This window comes from Rattus norvegicus, chromosome 6, assembly GCF_021556685.1.
Source record: "Rattus norvegicus strain SHRSP/BbbUtx chromosome 6, alternate assembly SHRSP_T2T, whole genome shotgun sequence".
In the NCBI taxonomy this organism is placed as follows: domain Eukaryota; kingdom Metazoa; phylum Chordata; class Mammalia; order Rodentia; family Muridae; genus Rattus; species Rattus norvegicus.
In genome coordinates, this window is record NC_141539.1 from 135,595,747 (window position 1) to 135,621,685 (window position 25,939).

The following is a 25,939-nucleotide window of genomic DNA, read 5'->3' on the forward strand; positions in this document are numbered from 1 at the left end:
ACCCAAAGCATCTCTATAATCTGGGCCCTGTCCCAGCCGGATGGGGGCCTGCTTGGCCCAGATTGAGTCCCTTTCCTCATCTGTCTGAGCATAGCTAAGCTCAGGTGACAGGTGTAAAGGTTTCGGTCCCATAGATGTGGTGTAATGGCAGATAGGCAGCTTTGTGAGGGGTGAGCTTACCTGCAGGAGGTGAGAGAGAGACAGAATGCTGTTACACTGTAAACACGGGATGCCAGCCGTGGGCACAAACAAAGCAAAAGGTCCTACTCTTCCAGTGTGATGTGTCCACCCGAGCTGTCGTGTGGTAGGTAGTTCCTGCTGACAGAGGACACCACTGTCCAGCCACAGAAAGCAGAGCTTGTTTTCATATTCTCGAAGCGTCTGGGCTCTCAGCTGCTGCACTTCTTCCTTTGAAGTTTACACTTTATACACGTGTAAAGGCCACTGTGTCTGAGCACCTCATGTTGTTTTATGGTTTGTTTGGTTGGTTGGTTAGTTTGGTTTTTGATACAGGGTTTCACCCTGTAGCCCTGGCTGTCCTAGAACTCTCTCTGTAGACCAGGCTGGCCTCAAACTCAGAGATTTGCTGGTCTCTGCCTCCCAAGTGCTGGGACTAAAGGTGTGCCCGCTGCTGCCTCACCCTGAAGACTTAAAATGCAGGTGTGAGCGCTGTGTCCACTCCGCACACACGGACCTCACGCTGCCCCAGGTCTCCCGGTTCCCACACAGAATTGCTTTAAGTACAGGTCCTGTTCCTTATTGCAGTCAAATTCCCACCAATAAACGACCTACAGGGAAGAGTACAGTAAAAGACGTCACGTGTGAGTACAGCAGAGCTGATGGCTGCAGGACCATGTAGCTTAGAGGCTTTGGATCCAGACAGATGGGGAAGAGGGAAGTCCAGAACCAGCTGCCTTTCTCCTGTCTCAATTGTTACTTCATCTAGGACTCTGCCTCCTGGGATGAGTCCACCACCACAGGGCAGGTCTTCCTACAGTTAATCCTCTCCAAAGAAGCCCGAAGGACAAACCCTTGGGTGTCTCTCATTAATGCCTTAGGCAGCCCTTAATCCAATCAAGCTGACAGTGAAAATTGCCCATCACAGTGTTCTGCTTAAAAGTCTGCCATCCATCCGTAAAGGGCATTTGCTGACTGACCCCTGAAATTGATACTTTTCATGCACTCCAAAGTGTCCTACACATGCAACATTAGACACAAATACTGTTTTCTTGGTTGCCAGGCTAGAGGCTCATGGGAGATTTTACACACCTCTGTCTCCTTTCATCCGCCTGCCTCCCTCAGCTAATGGGATGATTCACATGTCTTGGCAGTCACTGCTTTGCTCCTAGATACACCAGGACAGGCACCCACGACTCAAGGCAGGGTCACTGACATGCTTCTCCTTTCCCCGTTCAAGGAGCATGCACTGAGCTGGAGCCTAGAGCTGGTGTTGTCTAGCGTTAGCCTGTGCTGGCACGCACACCTTCTGCAGAGTCCTGCCATTCTCACACACAGCCCAGGATACTGGGTGCTGCTACAAAGTTCAAAGATGAAAAATTCCGGTGTGAATCTGGTTTAGAAACTGGCTTTTCCAGCAGAGCAGTCCAAGTTGGTGGTGCTGTGCAGCTCCTACACAGCTTTAAAGCCACTGCAGCTGGAGGGCCAGTATGGGTCTAGAGTAACTTCTGTCTTCCATATTAACCTGATTCAAAGTAGATACTCCAGAAACGCCTGGTTGACCTAGTAGTAAGAGGGAAGTCATTAAGTAGTTAATACACTTTAGAAGTATGTTCTTTTAAAGACTTTGTTTGTGAGAGTCTTACCAGCCCTGCATGGCCTGGCACTCCATATGTAGACAGGCCTCAAACGCACAGAGATCTGCCTAACTCCACCTCCTGGGGTCTGGGATCAAAGACATACAGCACCCTGCCCAGCTCAAGATAGTTGAGGGGTTTTGTCAGATTCTAAATGTCCCAGAGCCTAAGCAGCATGCTCTGAAGGGTGACACACAGGGACTCCCCAGCAGTGTTGGTCCGAAGATGGGAGCAGGGATGCTAGCTCCACGTCCTGTCATCTCCATCGTCATCAGTGGTAGAAAGGGAGACACAGCCCAGCACCACGGTCAGCAGCCCAGGGGTATACACATGTGCGCGCGCGTGCGCGTGCACACACACACACACACACACACACAATGATTCTGTCCTAATTACATTGTTCAGAGGATATCATGTATAACAGTGTTTAAAGATTGTAAAAGTTTGGGTAGGGGAGGTGGCACGTTTTAATCCCAACACTTAGGAAGCCGCCAGAGGCAGGCAGATCTCTTGATTTTGAAGCCAGCCAGCCAACCTAGATAGTGAGTTCCAGGACAGCAAGGGTTACACAGAGAAACTCTGTCTCGAGAAACCAAATATTTCATATGATTTCTTTATGTTGAATTTCTTCCTGCGGGTCATCATGGTAGCTCAGTGGATAAAGGTTCCAGTGCTAACTGACAGTGTGGGTTCAGTTCCTGGGGCCCACATGGTGAAGGGAGACGCCCAGTCTCTGCAGGCTGTCTTCTGTCAGCCACACACGTAGACCAGGAAATAAGTAGGTGTGATAGGAGACAATTCCTTTCGCAGATGAAATCATTAGGTAGCTTTTATGAAGTGTTTAAGAATGGGGTATTTAAGAAGAGCGCTGATACCTTAAATCCAGACCACAAACCTCTGGACTCCAAGAAGGCATAGTCTGTCCTTAGCCTCCATGTTTGAAGTCTTTAGGCAAAGGAGTGTTATCTGTAGATGGCCTCGGTTTTGTAAGTTCTGTTGAGGTTTCTTAAATCCTCAACCAGTGGGAACTCAAAGTCCCGAAATGAGGTTTCCTTTCTCCTGTCTCTTTAACGTTTCATCTTTCCATCTTCCCTCATAGACATGGCCTCATGGCCTCATGGCTGCTTCAGAGAGGGACAGGTGGTTTCTATTCAGATGTGTGTTTGCACAGGTGTGTGTGCACAGGTGTGTGAGCAGGCCTATGTGCACAGGTGGTATGTGAGCAGGTGTGTGTATGCATAGGTATGTGAACAGGTGTGTGTGAGCAGGTGTGTGTGAGCAGGTGTGTGTGAGCAGGTGTATAAGCAGGCCCATATTTATGCAGGTGTGTGAGCAGGTGTGCGTGTGTGCATAGGTGTGTAGCAGTGTGTGAGCAGGCCTATGTGTACACAGGTGTGAGCAGGTGTGCGTGCAGGTGTGTGTGCACACAGGTGCCCTTGTGGAGGCAGGCCTGCTGGTGCTCCTTGTACTTTTCAGAACTTGATGGCTGAACTCTAAAACTGTAGTTAATCTTTGTTGAACCAAATCCAGTATCTTCTGCTGGTGTAATTTGGTAAGATTTTGAAAGCATTTTTTTAAGTTCCCCACAGGCACTCTTTGTAGCTGTCTGACTTAGGCAAAGACAGTAACGTGCAGTAGCTACAGACTAGGAAAGCACTGTGAATTTATAGTCCTACTCCTTGGGCCTCAGACAAGGTAGCATGACTCCCAGGGGAGGCCTCAACTGCCACGTGCTTCCTCCTGACCACGCACTCTCCAGCACTCATCCTCAGCTTCTGGGTAATTGCACAGAGAGAGCATTGTGAACCTCGCTCGGGTCCAGAACCTACAGTGAGTGTGGACTTATGTCTGCTTCATTGACAACACGCTTTTGATGTATTTTAACAGAGTTGTAAACTGTGTGTGCATTTGTGTGCACAAGTAGTCGGTTAACTTGAGAGGCGCAGTGTGCATACATCTGAATGTTGCTAACAGTATCAAAACTGGCAGTGTCCACTGTCTTCCGTCAGAGGGGATGGACACACTGAAGTCTATAAAACTAGGCTGTTGGGCTGGAGAGATGGCTCAGCGGTTAAGAGCACCCGACTGCTCTTCCAGAGGTTCTGAGTTCAATTCCCAGCAACCACATGGTGGCTCACAACTATCTGTAAAGAGATCCGATGCCCTCTTCTGGTGTATCTGAAGACAGCTACAGTGTACTTATATATAATGATAAATAAATAAATCTTTAAAAAAAAAATAAAGAGCACTGACCGCTCTTCCCAAAAAAAAAAAAACAAAAAAAAAAAAAACCTAGGCAGAAAGGGCGTGGTGGGGATTCCCACCCTGGCCTCGTGTTGCTTGGCAGTGGGATGTCAGATAGAAGCACTGACATCTTCCTCTAGGGCGGCAGTTCTCAGCCTTCTTGATGGTGCATAGTTCCTATTGTCGTGGTGACCCTAAACCTTAATCTGCTTCATTGGTACTCACAGCCGTAATGTTAGTACTGTTAGGAATCGTAATGTAAGTATCTGATATGCAACCCCTGTGGGGGCCGTGACCCAGAGGTTGAGAACCAGTGCCCTACAGTGTCTTGGCGTCTTGTGAGGTCACTGTTTGCTGTTGCTGTTTTGTAGGTGGTAATGGCACTTCTCAAATACTGGCCAAAGACTCACAGTCCAAAAGAAGTAATGTTCTTAAATGAATTAGAAGAAATCTTAGATGTAATTGAACCATCAGAATTTGTGAAGATCATGGAGCCTCTTTTCCGACAGTTAGCCAAATGTGTTTCCAGCCCTCACTTCCAGGTATGTGGGTTTGGGTGATGGGGGTCGGGGACTGGTGTTCCTGTCAAAATGACACAATCAGTGTGTATGTTCTGGTTCTGCTGTGATCCACTGGTGAAATTCAATTTTTTTTTTTTTACTTAACATGTATTCAGAACTAGATGCTAAAATTTTGGCCAAATAGGGTGACTCCTTCCTGTAATCCTAGTACTTGGGAAGTTAAGGCAGGAAGATTGCTACACACTGAGACCAGCTGGGCTATTGAGAGACTCTGTACCCCAAAATAAAGTCTAATCTTAGTCCTGGGTAGTTTCTCTTCTGACCTCTCTTCTGATCACTTAAACGTGCTCCTAGCAGCTGTGATTGACAGCACTGTCTCCGAATGAAGCTGTGCATGCAGGCGATGCAGTGCCAGGTTCACAGGGCCCAGTTTCTTTAATTGAGTTATACGAATCACTGAATACCTCAACAATAAAAATCTTGTACATCTTTTAAAAATCAGTATTTCTCCCTGGCAGTGGTGGCATATGCCTTTAATTCCAGCACTCAGGAGGCAAAGACAGGCAGATTCTGTGAATTTGAGGACAGCCAGGGGTACACAGAGAAACCCTGTTGGAAGGAAGGAGAGAGAGAAGAGAAGAGAAAGAAAGAAAATGTAAAAAGAAGACATTAGCATTTCTGATTTTTTTTTTAAACTAACAAAATCCTGTCTGGGAAGCTAATGTCCATCACCCACTTTCTACTCTTGAGTTCCCCGAGCAGCCTTGGCTGTGTGTCCTTCCAGGGACACCTTTGCATGTGTCCAGCTGATGTGATGATCAGCAGCCCCAGGAAGCTGGTGTCCCCAGAAACTGTGACTGCTTAGCACCATGAAACTAACTGAGCACCAGGGCTACATGAAGGGACTCAGAGTCCTGAGAGACTCTTGTCTCCATACTGAGGCCCTTCCATGCAAAGCCTTCCCAGAGTTATGAAGGAAGTCATTGAGACCAGCAGAACTAAAACCAGGAAGCCTGACAGCCCCGCTGGGGATGAGGCCGGGTCTGCTTCTGCTGAGGAGCCTCTGAGGGGCTTCCCACTGCTCAGCTGAGCTGCTGTGTTGTCGTAGACAGCCAGAGCACTGTACCTTAGGATAGGACAGGATGATGCCTCCGAGGCGTCCCAAGCATGAGATACCTCCCTTCCTGTTGGAGGTATCTTCCTGACTGGAGGAGAGGGTCCAAGAGATCTCCTGTGTTGTTGGCTTGAATGAGAACACATTTCCAACACCATGCCCACCTGCCGCCATTGCCACCATGTTCCCTGCTGTTGTCACCGTGGACTCTAACTTTCTGGGACTTGGAGCCCCCAGTCAGCTGCTGTATTTTATAAATAATTTATAATTGCCTTAGTCATGGTGTCTCTTTACAGCACTAGCTACAGAATACAGTTCCCAACCAGAATGTGAGGATAAGACCCTTTTGCTGATGACACCATGTACTTTGATCACAGGAGTTAGAGAAATGAAGCTGGTGCTGACCTAGAAAATTCTTTGATTGCCAGTTTCCATAGCGTTGCAAGGTGCTAGGCAGGCTATGGTAACTACTCACCCAGCAAGATATGCCCAAAGGTATAGGTATAGTAAGGGCATGAATGTCTTGGGGGTAACCAACAGCTTTCTGATTGGATTGATAAAAATCAATTAATTAACTGCCTGCCCAGTAAGAGAGATCTCACCATAAACCCGAGCTTGAACCAGAGGCTAGAGCATCCGTAGACCCTGGGAGAAGGGACTGCCATCAGTTTGCTAAGCTGACTGTGTCCCACTGGCTTCTAAACACTGAGTCCGTGTCCTTAGGTTAGTGCCAGTCACACCCCTCTCAGAGAACCTGCTTTGTGCAGTGCACAGAGGCTAACACAAAGCCACAGTGCAGAGTAAATGACTAGAGTGTTCACTCTCACATCCCTGCCGTAGTGTCTTCCTCCCAGGCTCAGGGAAAGTCATGGGAGACAGAAAGGTTGTAGGAGGCAGAAGTCAGGGAGGGCTGCTGCAAGTGTGCTTTCTGGGCACAGCAGTCGTGGTTGCCACACAAGACCATTCTAGCCCGTGTTCCTGTGGGTGGGCAAGGCTCACAAAGGCCTACTTCTAGGTGAACAGTTACAGACACTCAACGTTGCTGGGAGAAGAGTTAGGTTTTGGTTTGGGGTTTTTTGAGATGGGTTTCTCTGTGTGGCCTTGACTGTCCTGGAATTTGCTTTAACAGCCCAAACTGACCTCAAATTCATGATCCTCCTATCTCAGATTCAAAGTGTTAAGATTACTGGTGGGTACTACTATCCGTCAACTTTGATAACATGTCATGTGGGAAACAAGCCCAGGTAGGAAAGTAGGTGGTCTGCAAGGCATTGACCTTGTTTACTGGAGCAAAAGTGAGTGATTCAGGCCTGCGCGCCCCAGCTGTGCGCCCACTGTGCCTTTCCTCCCTTGAGCCAAGGGTAAAGTGCACAGGGACACCGGGAAGGCCTGCTGTGGAGAAGTGTAGACACCTCTGACGGTCATTCACCCGTCATTCACCTGTCATTCAGGACTCTTTTCTCTTTCTTGTAGGGGCCTCCCCCATAAATCCAGTCTCCATAGGCCCGGATCAGTTCTAAAATCTAACTGAGATAGTGGCCAGTTCTTTCTTAATATTTAGATGTTTTTCCCTATGCTTTTTCTGTTTTGAACTTTGTCACTCCCTGGCCATCTTGGTAGCTTCTCTTCTAGATGTTGCCCTGCACCTAAGGCAAGGCCATGGTGGCTGCAGAGGAGACCGAGTCTGTGGAGTCAGTCACCTCTGAACTCCCAAGTTGTTGTGAAAAGTGGAAAGCACTCTGCCAAGTGGTTCAGCAGATAAGTGCTGCTGAGTCTGCATGGTGCGAGAGAAAAGCAGCTCCCCAAAGCTGCCCTCTGACCTCCACACACGCTGTGTTATGCACGTGCCCTAACCGATACCCACACGCATACACAAAATTATTTTTTTAGAAAGAAAAAATGGGTACTATGCTGGTGCACGCTGACTGAAGACGTGCGGACAGGACAGTGAAGTCGTATGTCCTCATGAAGGGCCCAACACTGAGGAAATCTGAAATGGAATACAATGCCACACTGGTCAGAACCAGCACCTGCCAGTACAGTAGCAGTACTGCTGAACTGGGGCACGCATCCGGACGTGCATGGTGACTCACACCTGAGCTCCCACACCTCAGGGGCTGGGGTGGGACAATTATCGATTGTATGTTGACCTGAACCATGTAGTTTTTAAAAAAGCAAAAATGAAAACATAGAAGGTCTTGAACTCTTAAACAAGAATTATCTGTCATTCGTGGTGGTGCGCACCCTTATTCCCAGTATGTGGAAGGCCCCATCCAAGTGTGCAATAGTGAGGCATCCTGAGGGGGGGGGGGGGGAGAGAGAGGGGGAACGGGGGAGGAGTTGGTCATCTTCTACCGTGTGGGTCCCAGACATCAAACTGAGGTCATTAGGCTTGGTCACAAGTACCTTTACCCCAAGCCATCTTACCGCCCTTTTTAAAAGAAAAAACAAAAACAAACAAAACAAACACATATGCTGTACTTCTGTATATGCTCTTTTCCTATCCACTTGCAAAGCTCACCTCTCCTCACTTTTCTGAAGAAATAATCCTGGCTCCTGAACCCTCCAGAGCTGCCCCTGCCCCACCCACTCACTCAAGGCTTCCGGTGGCGGGCCTGTGCTCAGCTCAGAGATTCAGAAGGTGGCCGGCCACTACACCACATTCTTGCTGTGCTTATGGACGAGTGTGCGGGAGGACTGGCCCATGTTCCCTTCTGTGTTCTTGTGAACTGGTGGCTCTTCAGGTTGTGCGTGTGTGTGCCCATTGACTGTGAAGGAGAGCAGTCAGCAGATGTGGACAGCTGCAAACCTGGTTGTGGGCTGCCCCCGTGTGAGTGCCTACCCCGGCTTTGCAGCTCTCTGTATAGGGGGCCTGTAACTAATCCGAAGGAGTCCTAGCTCCGAAGTTCATTCAAAGCAAGGCTCAAGATGTGGCTCTGCAGTGTTCGAAATTCCTGTCCGTCCTGCTGCCCTCGCTCTCGGTGTCTCTCACAGGGTCTGCCTCGGGCACAGCTTCCATGCTTACAGACAACCCTCTCACCTGAGCACCATTTGCCATTTCTAGAAAACCAGTTATCATCTCCATTTTCCACTCCCTAGCCAGGCTCTGCCTCAGCTCCACATGAAGTGGGTGGCGCACACACTAGGAACCTCCTTAAGGTGGGGCACGGGTGAGTGAGTGGGGGGGGAGCCTCTGGAGAGAGGAGGCCATCACCAACGTGCTCATTACACAAACCTGAGAACCTGAGTTTGCAGCCTGGCCACACCCGTAAGCCAGCATGGGGGGTGGGAGTGGGAGGGTGGTGGTGTCAGAGACAGGAGTCCCTGTCAGCCAGCCAAGTTCCATGAGACACCTTGTCTTGGAAACTGAGATAGAAAGCCATTTAGGAGGACACCCAGGCCGACCTCTGGCCTCCGCGTGCGTACATGTGCACGTGCATACGCTACAGACTGGTGAGTTCACGCACACGTGTATCTCCACTTACTGTCGGCATCCCGCCTGGCGTCTCGTGAGTGTTTACTAAGTGAATGCCAACGTGCCCTTGCTGCATAAGTTCTCATCTTGCCTCTTCGTGTTCTTTAGGGTCACAGTGTTAGAATTGATGGAAGTGATTGCAGTTGTGTGGTCCAGTGTCACTTACTCTGCTCACAAGTCTAACCGTGAGAATGTTTGCCTCGTGCCCTTGTGCAGACGCAAACACTTGTGCACCCCTGTCTTCCAGGTGGCAGAGCGGGCGCTGTATTACTGGAACAATGAGTACATCATGAGTTTAATCAGTGACAATGCAGCGAAGATTCTGCCCATCATGTTTCCATCCTTATACCGCAACTCAAAGACCCACTGGAACAAGTAGGACCCGGAGGCCATTAGCTCCTGGCCACTTACATAGTGCATGCCTTGCTGTCACTGCGGTCACAGCTGAAATCTAACCCTACCGTCAGCTTTTTAAGTGAACATCAATTTCTTTGGGATGATGTTTTGTTTGGGGGCAGGGGGTGTGTGTTTGGTTTTGATTTTGGTTTGGTTTGTTTGAGACACAGTTTCTCTGTGTAGCCCTGGCTGTCCTGAAACTCACTCTGTAGACCAGGCTGACCTCAACTGCTCTGTCTCCTCAGTGCTGGGATTAAAGGTGTGTGACTGTCACCTCCTGGCTCATTGTGGCTTTTTCAGTTAAGCAGCAGTGTGGATTATCTCTGTGGCGTGTTTTGTCTCCTTAGCCCCATGCCACACCAGCATGGGGCCTGTGTGTCTGCACCCCTCTTCCTGCTGGGGGCAGCACCTTCCAGGCCACTCCTGCAGCCTGCAAGGGAGTTCAAAGGTCACTGAGGAGTTCACAGGACTCAGTCCTGCAGGACTCAGTGGACACACCAGTCCTTAAGTGGCCCTTCAAGTCCCATGGCATATCAGAGGAGCTCCTTGTTAAACTCAATGGCCACCCTGCTGTGGACAGTAACTAGAGCGTGAAAACGATGAGCAGCAGGTAACTTAAATGGCCTGAGGAATGAGGACGGTTCAGTCCTCTGCTTTCATCTCACTTCAGAGGAAAAGGAAATCAGTCCCTCCGTTGAAAGCTCTCTGACACCCTGGAGGAACTCCCTCCTCATGGGTGCCAGGTGCGTTTGATGCTGGACTTCATTCTCAGCTTTACCCAAATGTGGGTGCCAAAGCTCCCCTTTCCTCAGAGGGGCATCCTAAGCACAGTCTTTGTGTTACTGCCATCTGAATAACTTACCCACAGCTCCTTTCAGAACTCCACATTTTCTATTCTGTCTTCAGGCAAAGTGGCTTTGCCTGCTCTTAGCCAGGAAGGTGGTCTTCCTGGCCTGACAGGTACTGTAAGCACTGACCCAGCAAACAGCGGAGTCAGGACTAGCAGATCCTGGGCGTTAGACCCCAGTGAGCTTGTTGCGGGGAGGTGGGACCTCAGAAATAGGAGACCTGGGGCCTAAGGGGAGGGAGATGTGACAGGAGGCAGGGAAGGATGAGGAGGACCCAATGTTGTCTCACCGTGACATTGCTTCCCTCTGCAGGACCATACACGGCTTGATATACAACGCCCTGAAACTCTTCATGGAGATGAACCAAAAACTCTTCGATGACTGCACGCAGCAGTTCAAAGCAGAGAAACTCAAGTAAGTGGCTCCGCCCACAGGCTCGGAGCGCTCCGCCCCCGTGTCCTGCATTGTCAGTCTTTGAAGGAGTAAGCAGCAGCCCTGTTCTGCTCTGGTTTAGGAAGCAGGTTAAAGGTTGATGGTGGCCTGTCACCAAAGGGCGTGTCTGAAGTCAGCATCTTGCCCTTCTCCTGCCTGCGTTACCTTTCTCAGCACTGCTCTCTGTGCATGTGGGGACTTCAGAGGCTGTGTCTCCCCAGAAGTTGTGCTGTCTCAGGCTGAATGCATAGGCATGTGATTGGTTAGTTATGAAAGGTCACTCTGGGGGCTGACAAGATGGTTCAGTGGATAAAGGCACTTGCTTTATAAGTCTGACGACCTGAGCTCTGACCCTGTATAAAAAGAGAAGGGAAGGAGAAAAGCCACAGTCATGCCGTCTCATGTAGCTGCACACCTGCACAGTAATAATACATGTTAGTTAGTTAGTTAGTTACTTTCTTAAGTAAGTCACTTTTTAGACTAAGCAGAGAAATACATACAAGTCCATAACCCTAACTCCAGAGGCTGAGACAGGAGGATTACTAGAGGTTCAAGGCCAGGCTTGGGTATATACAGTGAGACCCTGCCTATTAAAAGAAAAAGGAAAAACGAAGAAAAAAATCACTCTTCCTAACCGAGTGTGAAGCATTGACAGATTTTGTTTTCTTTTTTTCAGAGCTGAGGACTGAACCCAGGGCCTTAAGCTTGCTAGGCAAGCGCTCTACCACTGAGCTAAATCCCCAACCCCCAGATTTTGTTTTTAACTAACCACTTAAAAGTGGTTATGGCAGACAGACCACAGGATGTTTGTTTAGCCTACTGCCAATTCCTCATTCCTTAGACAACATGCGAGTTTAGGCCGCACGTCACACTCTGTTTTGGTTCCTGGATACAGCCATGGTTGTAACAAAGGTGGTTGCCCTAATAGGGCAGGTAGAGTGAATCAGAGCGCACTGGGTAAAGCTCAGAATGCCTGTCTTCAGTGCACAGGGTGACAGAGCCACAGGGAGCCAGCCGTGCCAGGGCAGGGCTCAGGCCCACGGGCAGAGTTGGTGTGGTGGAAGTCTCTAAGAAGCCACTCTCCAGTGCTGGTGCCACCTCCACTCCTAGAGAGTGATGGTGTTTCAGAAGTCGCCCGTGGTAGTGCATTTTGAGAGTTTAAAAGAAAACGATAACCATTCCAACTCAGTGCCTCTAATGGTGGAATTAGAAGCAACCCTGGTCTCCCTTGGACTACTGTCACCACTGGGCGCCAGCTCCGACCCCCTTGGACTACTGTCACCACTGGGCGCCAGCTCTGACCCCCTTAGAGTACTGTCACCACTGGGGCACCAGCTCTGACCCCCTTGGCTCCTCTGCAGACTCACCTGTGCAGTCAGCCAACCTAAGAACATTAGACCGACTTAGAGGAGATGGACAGGGGGGCTATATTTTAAAGCCTGTTAAATTTTTAGCATTTTTAGTTTTTAAGAATCGTTAGTCTACCTCCTTGCCAGTTTTGAGGTTTCTCTTTGAGTTACACGTGTTGAGAGCCACGGTGTAAGACACGGAGTAAGACCAGAAAGTGCTGGAAAGCATGACTGTGGCACTGGTGTCTACTTGCTTTCGCGCTCCCTAACTCGCCTGAGTGTGACTCCTGTCTGATACAAATGATGTTTTCCTGTTTTTCAGAGAGAAGCTAAAAATGAAAGAGCGAGAAGAAGCGTGGGTTAAAATAGAAAATCTAGCCAAAGCGAATCCCCAGGTACTAAAAAAGAGAGTAACTCGGGAGTGTTGAGGCTTGCGTGAATGTTTGATGACATAGGACCTGGCTCACCCCAGGAAGGGAGGCCAACGTCACTAACACTGTCTGTGCAAATGTCCGCAATAAAAACACTTTCCAACTTTGTAACCTTCCTCTTGTATAAGTACTTATTTGCCACACATAACTTTTACCCCAGAATTGACTTTTTTCTCTTCTCTTTAAAATAAGATATGATGTGGTTAAAAAAAAACAAACCAGGATGTAACCTCTAAGATTGTAATGTCCTTTCTTGCTCGAATGTCATAGATGCTGTCACTTGAACCATATTCCTCTCTCTATTCTCATACATGAGACAGGCGGGGGCGAAGCAGACGAAGGATGCTGAGAACTAACTGAATTCTGCCCTGCTCACACTAACCGTTCTCTACCCTAGCTGATGCAGCGTGCTCGTGCAAGGCGAAGCCAGGCAGACGGTCGTATCTGTCAGAGCTGCTGGTGACTCAGCAGCCTCCATCCAGTGTTAGCTTTTAGGCTGGCAGAACCTGGGACAGCTTTGGTGTTGCCTCTGCTGGTCTGAGTGATCAGAGTTACTGGGGTGTTGCCTCTGCTGGTCTGAGTGATCAATGTTACTGGGTGTTTCTTTTCTCCTTATTGTGTGTATGTCTGATTAAAACAGCCACTTGATGAAATGTCTGACCTTTCCACACTAAGATCTCTCAGGCTTCTCTCAGCTCTCCAGGGAAGAAAATACCTTACTAAACAGTGTGTTTCTTTTTGGTGAGAAGTGTGTATAAATTATTATGTAAGTTGGATGTGGGTTTTTTTAATCTTTGTCATTTAATAAAAACAATACATGAAGATATCAGTGTGTATTTTCCTATGAAACCGCATTCTGGCCTGCATCCCTCTGATGAGAGGAGACTTGATGACAGTCTGTGGCGATCTGCGGTTCCACCTAAAACCAGTGGCTCACGTTTCCCTGATGGCGCTCTGCGTACTATAGAGTTCTTCCAAGGCCTATAGCTGAATTACTGAGGTCTGCGCGCACGGACAGGGCTTATGTGGAAAGTGAGCTGAAGTACCAGTAGTTGTAGAACTCGGCAAAGGCCGTGTGTGGGCAGGGTTAGGTGGCTCAGCCTTGCCGGCATTGCGCTGGTCTTGCTTTATTTGGAAGTTTTTTTGTTTGTTTATGGACTATGGAAACACTGTTGACAGCTGCACGAAGCTCCTCATTACAAATGAAGAGCGGGCTGCTGTGTCAACAGTTGCAGCCTGGGGTCCCACCGCCTTGCAACAAAGCTTCCTGGGTTACCTGATGGCTCTTTTAAACTGTGGTGACGTCATACCTGTGGTGGGTTTGGCATTGGAACTTTGGTGACCTCCCTTCCCGCTGTCCCACCCCAGTCCCTGTGTGAACCATCTGTGACAGTCAAGAATCTCATTCGCATGCCCCACCCCCATGACACGCTGTCTCTAAAATGGAAAATACTTCATGTGTTAAGACCTCAGAGCTGGAAGTAGGCCTTAGAACTCAATTCTCTTGAGAGAAAAAGCCTTCCCTAACTTCTGCGTAGTACTTGGCATCCTACGACTAGGTTTGGTGGTCATTATCTGGGGTTTTAAGCAGTCTCCGTATCGTATCAGCCTTGGTAAGAGTACGCATGCAGCGTCACAGTCCAAAGAAAGGTTATCAGTGCTTCTCTGTGCTCACTTAGCTTCTGAGGAGACATCTTCCCAAAGCAAATCTCACTTTTTACAGACCAAGCAGGTGTCTCATCTACTGCAGACGTGAAGTGCCAGGGTCAGGAAGCTGGTAGGAGACAAGTTTTGTCAGCTATAGCCACTCCTTTGGATTCTCATGCCACATGATTTGTGTGGAATTCTAAAATACTGGTCATATCTAACACGGATCTGTTTCTCCAAATCCACTCTAGGGTATCTTACTATGTGTGTGTGTGCTCTCTCTTTCTCTCTCTCTCTCTCTCTCTCTCTCTTTCTCTCTCTCTCTTTCTCTCACATACACACACACATGCGTACACACACACACACACACACACACACACACACACACACACACACACACACACCTGACATCACCTGGGATACTGTGTGAATGGAAAGCGAGTCTCTGAGGTGCAGGTGCACCTGGGCTGTGGTGGGGATGAAGTCCCAGGCCCACACAGCTCGTGTGGAGGCCTATACATTCTCATCCTGTGAGCTGCTGCCTGCTTAAGGCTCTCGCCCACTGAAGAGGGCTCCATCTGCCCATCTGCCGTGAGCCAGCACGGCCCTTGGGCACGGGGTCCTTTCCACTCTTGTACAGCTGCATGGAAAGCACTGGGTTTACCCGGGAATGTTGAGATGATGACCCCAGTGCTGTCTCACAGCAGACCTTTCCTCTCTGTTCCTCCCCACCTGACTTTGAGCACATACAGGACAAGGTGCTGTGCATCCTGTAGCGAACTGGAGATTTCCAGTTGATAAAAATAGGAGAGCCAGGGGGTTGGGGATTTAGCTCAGTGGTAGAGCGCTTGCCTAGCAACCGCAAGGCCCTGGGTTCGGTCCCCAGCTACGGAAAAAAAAAAAAAGAGAAAAAAAATAGGAGAGCCAAACACAGCCTGGGATCTAGAAGCATAGGGTGCACAAGGGGGTCAGTGCAGCCAAACCATAGCACACAACTGAGGACTGCTCTGGACTTTGGGAGAAGGCGTGGCTCGTGTCTGTAGGGAGGGTCAGAAAGAAATGGCACTGAGATGAGGTGAGGACTGGTGAGTGCAGAGGGAGTCCTGACCCAACAGTTGTCACTCAGTTGGTGTTTGAGGCGAGGGTCCAATACCCAGGCGAGTCAGAAAAATGCCAGAGAAACCCAGGGCTGGCCGTGGGAGAGCTGTGATAACACTGGCGAGAGGGCAGAAGCTGGCTGCCTTTATCCCTCCAAATGTATGTAAGGCACAGAGTGACCTAGGCAGACTTTAGAAAGCTTTTCTGTTAGGTCAGCAGCACCATGGCGTGCTGGAAGGGCCAGGCCCATGGGGGCTGACTTGGAACGTATGGAAAAGAGGCCATTGAGCAGAGCAGGCAGCAAGGAGGCCAATGGTTGTAGGAAGACACTGAGTGCCAGGTTACAGCAAGTACCCAGCCTGGAGGGTAAAGGGACCAGACTAGGCTGAGCAGAGCTGCCGACCAGAAGGGTGGAGTTAGCTAAGGCCAGAAATAAGTCTGAACACAAGACCCAGCTTCCCCTGAAGGCTTGGGGCTTCCTGGAAGCTCCTATATTACAAGGGAAGAACTGAGCATGACCCCCAACCTGCAGCGGACACTGGCTGTGCCCCTCCCTGACCTCACCACATAGAGAGGGCAGGTGCCAGCAGCTTACAAGCTGTGGCTATATCCCTCTGCTCACAAAGCCTCAGGTCAGTGGTACAGGCAGGTGGCAGGCTACCTGCCCTTACACCCTGTCTGATGCACCCAGAGCATAGGGATTAGAGACCACATTGAAGAGAGGGAAGCTTAGCACAGGGTCCCAAGACACAGTGGACCTGACCCCAGGCCCAGTTAGAGGGTTCCTAGCAATAGGCCACCCCGCTCCAGTTTGTATTGGGCTATGTTGAAAGGTTTACGGTCTCAGAAAAATACTGGGGACATGGAACGAAGGGAAGGGTTTGGGGGCAGCTGCCCCAGGGTGAATGTGAAGGAGGGTGACAGCTTCTGCTATGGACAGTCCCCCTTCAGTGTTTTGGCCCAGAGATACAAAAGGCTATAGGCTGGCTGTCTCAAGATGAACTCAGGAAGGTGTAGAAGTGATCTTGGGGCCAGCAGAGGTCAATTGCATAACCCAGACCACAGGAGAGTGAGCCCCTTCCTAGCATCCTACAGGCAGCAGCCCTCAGCTTCATCAGGGGCAAGCAGGCAAGTGTATCTCCCGCTACACGGCTTCTTGTAGAAGAGGGACTCAGGGAAGGGCCCTGCAGCCAGCAGCCCGTGCAGGGTGAGGGCCCCGAGTGCCGCCCCAGCACCTAACAGACAGTGACTCCATACTTTGCATTGCAGTATGCAGTGTATAGTCAAGCCAGCGCCATGAGCATCCCGGTTGCCATGGAGACAGATGGTCCTCAGTTTGAAGATGTGCAGATGCTGAAAAAGACAGTGAGCGACGAGACTCGTCAGGTAAAAAGGGCACTGAGCACAGGAAGGCTATACCTGCCACAGATGTGCTTGACGGGTCCGTCACGTTCTGCTGAGCTCTGGATCTGAGTGGTCAGATTGCTAGAGAAGCTCTTAGCCATTAAGTGTGCGCCCTGCAGTTTGTTGCTTCACTTCCCTTAGCATAAGAGACCCAACTAACTGTCGTACATTAGCTTGAGCAAAAGCAGAGCTTTGCGACAGCACCCTGCCATTCACTCTCTCCTCGAAGCCCTCCCACCCCTGCTCTGGTGCACAGACTTCCCCTTAGATCTTCCTAGCAGGTGCCACACCCCATACCTCCCAGGATACCCAAGGTGGGAAGTTTGACTTCCTATGGGACCCAGTGGTAGGCCAGGGCTGTGCCAGCAACAATTCCAACTCCGTGCAATGGTTTGGAGCATTTTTAACCCAGAGATCTCTTTCTATCAAATTGAGAACATTCACAGAAAGGTTTAAAGAGGGTGATCCACTGAGCTCCTCTGTAGGTCCTAAAAGTCTGTATCCCTCTGGGCATGCTCCGTGGCCTGGGCATGTGTAAGCAATGCCTTGAATGGACCTGGAGGCAATGGTCATTCTGACTTGTAACTTTTAGTCCCCCTAGATGAATGACAGTCCCTTGACATTGGTACTCAAATTCTAGGATGTGGAAGGGGACCCCTCATTGCTCCTTACCGCCCATGGCATCCTGAGGAGCTCAGTTAAGTACACAGAAGGATTCTCTAATCTATTTCTGTTTGGTTCAAGTAACCCCCCACCTGACTAAAACAGGATGAGGCATTACCAAGAGTGGGCACCGGAGCCAGCCGAGCCTTCCCCAGCCCCAACTGCACACCTCTACAGAGGCAGAAATAGAGCCTTCTGAACTGGGCTGTGGTCACAGTACAGTACACAGAAGCGCTCCAAGGCCTGGCATGGAGAGAGGCTGCAGCAGAATCTCTTCAGAACTGCTGCCAGCAGTGCCCTGCAAGGCCATGTCTTGTGTGTCAATTACATAAGCAGAGGTGCTTGTGGCTGATTCTTCTCCCCTTGGCAACATGGCTGTCTGCTGTGGAGCCCTAGGCTCCCTGTCAGAGTGGTGAGCAAGGAGAGACCAACCCCTAAACTTGCCATGTTCACTCTCGGCCCTTTGATTTAAGTTGAACTTTGTTTAAATGGATAAATGAGCACATTAGAAATGCAGTGGAGGGGTTGGGGATTTAGCTTAGTGGCAGAGCACTTGCCTAGCAAGCACAAGGCCCTGGGTTCGGTCCCCAGCTCCGAAAAAAGAAAAAGAAAAAGAAAAAAAAAAGAAATGCAGTGGAGAAGTGCAGTGGCCACCCACTGACCTACTGACCTACTGACCTACTAACCGTCAGCAATTAGTTGAACTCCACACTTTGCTCATAATGGTTTTTCTTAGCAATGAATAGAGTTCATCAAGAGCTCACCTGGGCACGTTTACTCAAGCTATAATCCCAGAGCGCCAGAAGCCAAGGCAGGAAAATCGTGAGTGGAAGGCCATTCTGAGCCACACAATGAGACCCTCCTGAAAAAACAGAAGGAAGACAGAGAAGGCCAATGGGAGGGGGGAATAGAAAAGAAAAAAAACCCACGTGTTTCCTATGTTCTAACTAGGAAGTTTCCCTCCATGATTTCTTTGTGACTTTGACAGGAATTAAGGTCACCTCTTTCACTTCCACTTAGACTTTACAGCCCTGAGTCTGCCAGTGGCAGCCCAGCCGAGTGGCCCATCTAAGACCCCCACATCCTGGACTGTGGGGAAGCCCACCTGGAAATCTGTGGCCTTTTACTCAATTTTAAGATGCTTGGGCCATATAAAATCTAGGAGTTGTGAGCTATTTCCCACACATTGAGTCTTTGAAGGTTGAATTGGTACATCCTTCAGCCTTGGTCACGATTCACTATAACCTACGCCCTGTGCTTTACAAGGTCAACAGCTGGAACAAGAACACAGCAAATTCAGCTTACACCTTTAAAATGCCTCAAAAAGTGGGCTCTGGTGTTGGAGGGCTCTGGAGCCACGGAGCCCCCCAGCTGGTGTCCACCCTCTACCCATCATGGGCAGCGGGTCCCTTTCTGAGCAGCCTGGGCAGGGTTGCCCTGAGACGCTCCCATGACAGATCTGCTCTCTGCCTGTGTGACTCTTGAGATTATCTCAGCTAGTTGAAGTTTCTATAACTGACATTCTTTTTTTTTTTTTAGATTTATTCATTTATTATATATAAGTACACTGTAGCTGTCTTCAGATACACCAGAAGAGGGCATCAGATCTCTTTACAGATGGTTGTGAGCCACCATGTGGTTGCTGGGAATTGAACTCAGGACCTCTGGAAGAGTAGTCGGGTGCTCTTAACCTCTGAGCCATCTCTCCAGCCCCTATAACTGACATTCTTAAAGCGTCAGCCGTCACCTTGAGAGCTCTGTGGCCCAAACTCCTGAGGCAGGAGATGCCACGCACGGGGAATTCAGTTCTCCCCAGAGTGACTTATCCATTGGAATCCAGCAGGCTTTCTCCCCTTAAGAAAATGAAGCCCAGGATAGCTCAGGTGGTATGCTGCTTGCTTCGCGTGCAGGAAGACCTGACATCCCAGCACAGACCCTGCGTGCCCGTGCACTCCTGTAACCTTAATGCTGGTTACAGTGAAGGCAAGAAAACCAAGATGTCAGGTCCTCCCTGGCTATATAAAGTTCAGAGGTCAACCCAGGCTCAAAAACTAACCAATTCTAAAATCCCGTGGAGTAGAGACAGAGCAGGAAATCTTAAGTTTGAAGCCAGCTGGGCTATCTAGTAAAGAGCCTGTCTTTGAAAAAGAATAAGAAGCTGAAATAAGTTGCTGTGGAAACACAGAGAACCTAGAATAGTTTAAACATCTGAGAAAGACAACGCTGCTCAGTGCCAGTGTCCGTGGTGAAACCCCTGAGCCAGTGCACAGTTGAGTCTCGCTGTCTAGATGAAGGTGTCTGAGCTGCAGGCTCATAGGTAATATTTGAAATGATAAACTCATTTCAAATAGTTTGGTTCGGGGCTCCTGACATTCTTGATTATGACAACAGACGTACAAGTACCAGATGTGGTGGCCCAGGCCTGTAGTCCTAGCACTTTGGAAACTGAGGCAAGACTGTGCACGGGTAAGACTAGCCCAGGCTACACAGCAAGACCCCCAGCTCAGAAAGCAAATAAAGCTATAGCTGAAAACTAAGGCCTGGACTTGGGCAGTGTGAACTGTCTGTGGCCCTCAGTCTTATTTTTCAACGTTTTCCCAGAGAGTCCATGTTTCTTTAAATGGACTTGACTTGGGCCAGGACAGGTTGGGTGGTCCTGCAGGAAACTGGGGACTAATTGCCAAGAAAGGATCTGGGTTGGTGGGGCGGGGTAGGGGTGTGGAGAAATTGAGTAATGTATTTACCTGTTAGAACCACAGTTTGGATTTCTTCTGTAGAACTTATGTAACCCTCTACAGAATACACCTCCCCCAAAAGCATGTAGTTTTATGTGAATACCGTTGATATCAGAGACATTTAAAATGTTTACAATTTTCATTTTTAACAGTTGGTCGGGAGAAAAGCAATGTCAACCACGCAAGTCAGGAAGGTGTAGAGACGGAGTGGGCAGTGCAGGTACTCCTTGGAAAATGCATAGCGTATGCTTAAGGTTGTACGAAGCTTGACAAGCCCCATGCGGACATGAAGTATTTTCCCTCCTTTCCATGATATTACAGCTTGCGATGGGCAAGACAGAGCTAAAGGAATGCTGATCAGCTCTACCTCTGATTAAGTTCGAAAGTTTGAACTCAGCGCCTTTCCAAGTAAAGGAGGCGTGTGCCATTGTGTACCAGCCCATGTCCTCTGCAGGGCCCTCAGCACTGGCTGTTGGCACCAGAGTGCCCAGGCTCCTGTGTCTCACACAGCGCTGTCTCAGCCAACGCTCCCCTGGCTCCCTCGTCCACCCACCCCTGCCCGCATGCCGCCAGCACAGCCCCTCCCCCAGGTCTTACTCATCCTAGACCAGCATCTGCATGATGCCTCACTCTTTCCTGCTTCCTGCTTCCTTCACTGTTCCTCTTGTGGTGTGTCTTCTCTCCGCCTCCTGCATCCGTCTGCAGGGCTAAGCAGAGAGGCCCCTCGTGTGTCCAGAGTCTCCCATCAGTTCACTTTCCACAATTTGCCTTCACTGGTTCCAGCTCCAAGGGCTTGCTTATAGTCTCTCGGGTAAGGGGTCTCTTTTTAATGACATGGCTATATCAGAGGTAATTACATATTTCGTGTATTTTAAAATGTTGGTTTACATCAGGATGGGTATAAAATTCAGGGTAGAATTTTACCTGAGTTTCTAATGGGTTAAAGAATAAAGTACTCTTTTTTTTTTTTTTTTTTTTTTTTTGGTTCTTTTTTTTCGGGGCTGGGGACCGAACCCAGGGCCTTGCGCTTCCTAGGCAAGCGCTCTACCACTGAGCTAAATCCCCAACCCCGAATAAAGTACTCTTTAGGCGCCAGCCGCAGTGGTACACACCCTGAATCTCAGCGCTTGGGAGGCTGAGGCAGGGGGATGGTGACTGTGGACTTTTCAGATCAGTAAATGCACTCTTACAAGCGTGGTGAGTGGTCACAGCCTGTATGGGGACTGGTGAGATTTGCCATCTCAAACTGGTTTCTAGGCAGGAAAATGGAAAAGCTTGCCTTCCCCAGGTCCCAGTGACAGCTCCAGAAACAATCCTGGTGTCAGACCCCGAGCCCACTGCTGCTGTTCATAATTATAGGTAATGACAGGCAGCCCCACAGACAACCTTGCTAGGAAACACCGAACTCTGAAACGCACACAGGCTTCCTTCTGGCTGTGGCTTGCAGGTGCTTGTGCACCAGAGCATTAAAAGCGTGTTTATCACCACGTAGCCAGACATCTGCACACCTGCTCTTCTGTCACTGTGGTGGATGACCTTTAAACCATTGGGGTTTTTCTAGATTACACCACAAAGGTTTATTCTCCTTTGGTTAGAGACGCTGGGTGGGAAGGAAAAGGGTTGGGGTGAAGCAGCGTGGGTCTGAAAGCACCACTGGCCGCCTGTGGATGTCTCACTGCCTTTAGACAGCTGAGGCGGTGTCCTGTGCCTCTGAGTCCCGGGCTAGCACAGGAGCTTTCCTCAGCGCAGACACCCCTCTGCGGCCCCATTCTTTATTCATGCAGGGTTGGTTATACCCCAAGGCATGCTGGCTCTGTTCATAACCTGGGAGGCTAAGGCAGGATTGCCATGAGGTCAGGGCCAGCCTGGACTACAGAGTAAATTTAAGGCCAACCTGAGCTACATCATAAGATCCTGTCTCAAAACATGCACATATGTGCACATGCACACATAGAATCTAAATCCTGCTAACATGGAGTTCCTAAACTTCAGAAAGAGAGTGGAAAAGAAAAGGAATGTTTTATGCCTTAGACTCAATATTAGAAACTTCCCCGTGAAATGACTTTTCTCGGCACAGTTTTTTTTTCCAGCCGTGTGACATATTTAACACCTTGTACTGCAAAACTCTCTTAGAACTTTTGTAGGCATTTTAGCTCTCTTATGGTTTTAAATCTACTTTGTTTCTCATTCATTCTGTTTTCCCCTTTCAAAAAAAAAAGTCTCTTTCCTGAAAGGTGTAACAGACACGGGGTGTTTTATGAGAGAGGAGGACACTCGGGGGAGTTGTAACTCCTGGGAAATTCTGCAACACTAACACTGTAGAAGCCCAAAGTTACCCCTGCCCACCGAGCTGCACCCTAGTCACTACACAGTGCCTAGGGTATTGAGTGAACGGATAGGAAATCGGCCAGCTGAGGCTGGAGCACACCTGTGAACCTTGTTTGCCTCGTCTTTTCCTCTGACTTCTAACCCGGAAGTGAACTCCCTCCTCAGTTAGCCTACTGCATAGCCAACTGCATTGCATTTGTGATTCCAGGCACAGAAGGATCTGAAGAAGGACCGTCCCCTTGTGCGCCGCAAGTCCGAGCTGCCTCAGGACCCCCACACCGAGAAAGCCTTGGAAGCTCACTGCAGAGCCAGTGAGCTGCTCTCCCAGGACGGGCGCTAGCGTCTGGAGCAGCACGCCGAGCTGGGCCTGTCAGTTCTCTTCTGGATGCTGTAGAAAAGACATACTGTTTGTGCCATACCAGTCAGTTACACTCAAAAGTCAAAGCTTCCTCCGACCCCCGTTCTGTAGGCAATAACGCTTGTCTGCCTCAGCTCGAGATTAGGAGTTCAAACAATGGTGGCTTCTCTGGCCCTGCCGGCCAAGCTGGGGGCTGGGGGAGTTGGTAACGGTGTCATCACCTTGTTGTCACCACCCCAGCACACCCCTGAGTGAGACAGAGTAAGAGCTATAGGGAAGCTGTCACCCTGGCTGTCGTCTTCTCGCACCCAGTGGACCCTGTGTTCCTCTGAAGTGGGAGTTCTGTGGTGATACCGATGACATTTCAAGGCACGTGTTAGAGGCATCTCCCCCTTTAAGACTTTTCAACCCTTGACGTTGTTTTCCCTCTTGCTCTGCCAGCAGCTGATGGTTGTCAGGCCTCACAGAGATGACTCCTTGCTTTCACATTCTAGCTGCCTACCGGGAAAGAGGCCAACAGTCCTCAGCGCTGGGACCTTTGAAGGTGTTTCTTTCCCTTGACTAACAGCACGGTCACCATGTCCCACTTCCCTTAATGTCTACCGAAAGCCATATTTCATAGTCTGTGGTAGAGGCCAGGGTTCCACCTAAGCGCCAAGGAGAGCTCTGAGAAGTGCTTCCTCAGTCCACCTTGAGTAGAACTGCAATGTTGAAATTATGTGTTCATATTTTTATTTGCAGAATCAGTTTTTCATCTACTTACACATGATCCTTCAACAAGGCTCTTGAATTGATAAAGATTACAGGATCTAAGAATTCCACATCTGTAGAAAGTCACAGTAAATCAAGCCACAAGGCCTAGTGTAGACTGTGGCTGCCTGCGCCGTAATGTGCGCTGTGTGGGCACCCAGTGAGCCTTTCTGTTGGAAAAAGCACATTACCAGGCTTGCAAGGAAAAGAGCAGTGTCTGTGTTTCCACTGGTCTTCACGTGCTGCTACAGGCTTCACAGAATTCTTGCATGGATTAAGCTTCTGTTTTAGACGGAATAGCACGAGGAGAAAAATCCATAAACTTAGTGCTTTGTCTAGTCTTTTTTTTTTTCTCTCAGGGTGGCCAGTATTTTGACTTATTTATCCTGCTTAAAAGCTGCTTGAGATGTGAACTGCTATTCTGGACAGTGACTCGTTTCTTTTGTCTCCAGCATATATATAACTTAGTGTTACGTGTCTTGATGCATAAGATATGGTAAAAATGTGGCTTCTTTTAAAACCTGCTTCTTAATCGTGGTCTCGGGTATCCATGAAAAAGTTGTGAAATCAGACATTGCTCTGCCATGGCCACGGAGCCTGCTTCTGGGTCCCCTTAGACGGCTGCCGATGCTCATGCCGCACGGTGGGGGAGAAGGGCGCGTGCAGAGAGGGAAAGCCTGCATGGCTGACCAGAAAGGCGGCCCCAGTTGAGGGTGGACAGGTGGCCGCTTGGGTGAGAACACTTCCTGAGAAACTTGACAAGTATCTATCCACTTTACTATTATGAAATCTATAATTTAAAAAAAAAAGTTGAGATGCCTTCTCCTTTTGAGGGAAAAAGGGTGCTTTATTGTACAAAGCAGCGTCTCTGTGTTTTGATCCCCCATTGTTTGAACTCTCGTCTTTAGCTGGTAGAGTCTCAGATATCCCTGACACGGGGCATTCTGTGTGCGGTGAGGGGTTCCCGAGAGGCTCCGGAGCCCTGCGTGAAAGCAAGCTCTCAGTGTACGGGTGATTGTGCAAAGCTCAGCACGGCAGAGCATCCTCTGGTCCAGGTCTCACTTCTGCTCTTTATTGAAGACAAACATTCACCAATAAAGAAAAAAAAAAGAGAAAGATGTTTTGAGAGAAACTAATTTTCTTTGACAAGAGTATTACTTAATTTTTTGGCCTATTAAGGTTCCCCTAGTTAGTACTCGATTCCCTGTGCTAATCGTTCAACTGTATATTGTTAAGACACACTGCTGATTCTGTACCAAACTGGTCTCAAAAAAAAAAAAAAAAGTACCACGTTGAAAATAAATGGGTGACTGTTTTTCTTCACACGGCTCTAGTTTGGCACCTTCACTCTTTCCAGAATGTGTCTGTGCGGCAGAGATATCACAGTTCAAGTGTCTTTCTAGTGTGGCTTTGGATGGCTTCCTTTGAACATTGTACATACATTGTATCTTTGTTTTATGGTAATAAGTAATAAAAAATGTAGACTTCGTATTTTGTACAAAATGTCCTATGTACAGAATAAAAAAAAAGTTCATAGAAACAGCAAAAACTAGGTTAAGTGGCACAGTTATTTTTCTTTAGGAAATATCTGTAACTTTACGCTTTAGCGAAATGTTAAGTACCGACATATTTTTTAACATTTTGTAATTCAGAACTTTTTTTGTTTTGACATTGTTTATGAAGAAAGACTTCATGCACTTGCCATTTAATATGCTCTTTTATCTAATTTTAAAGAACTCTTTAAAACGGTGTATTATACGGACTAAATAAAGAACATGTGAATTTTATCGCTCATCATGAAACTAAATTTAGCCATGGCTTTGGGCGGTCTGGTTCCCACACACTGTTACTGTCAGGTCAGGGACCAGCCACTCCAGGGACACCGGCTAGAGGTGGGAAGCAGGTGTCTGCCCTGTGTCCCCCTAATGAGTGTCAGCTGGACATTAGCTCCTAGCGGAGGGTCTTCTTAGAAGCTAGTCCTGTAAGCCACCATGCTACCTCTTCGGTTGAAAAGGCAAGTGCCGGGTGTGGAGATGCACACTTTTGATCTCAGAACCCAGGAGGCAGAGGCAGGCCTCTGTGAATTCAAGGCAGATCTATCTGGTCTACAGCTCGAGCTCCAGGACAGCCAGGGCCATAGAGAGAGACCCTGTCTCAAAAAGAGAGAAAAGAAGAAGCAGAAGCAGCTTCTGACACACAGCACTTGCTTCTCAAAGAGGCAGTGTGGATACAGACCCAGTGTTCAGAAACTGAACTGAGTTCTACCTCGACACCCAATTAAGTGACTAAGGTAGATAGGCACACAGGGGGCGTGAGCTGAGGTCCTTGCTGG

At 48.9% G+C, this 25,939-nt stretch overlaps 1 protein-coding gene across 13 annotated transcripts in view; it reads left to right on the forward strand.

The window, feature by feature from the left end:
• The window catches only part of Ppp2r5c (protein phosphatase 2, regulatory subunit B', gamma), a 135,453-nt gene extending 110,059 nt beyond the window's left edge, over positions 1-25,394 (forward strand). For 3 of the 13 annotated variants that reach the window (XM_087554791.1, NM_001415126.1, XM_087554793.1), the window contains 7 exon segments: positions 4,430-4,600; positions 9,416-9,543; positions 10,725-10,826; positions 12,516-12,588; positions 16,639-16,755; positions 20,324-20,391; positions 22,708-25,394. In XM_087554791.1, the coding sequence (XP_087410917.1) occupies positions 4,430-4,600; positions 9,416-9,543; positions 10,725-10,826; positions 12,516-12,588; positions 16,639-16,755; positions 20,324-20,371 (639 nt within the window). In that variant the 3' untranslated portion in view covers positions 20,372-20,391; positions 22,708-25,394. 13 annotated transcript variants of the gene reach the window in all.
• The last annotated feature ends 545 nt before the right edge of the window (positions 25,395-25,939 follow it).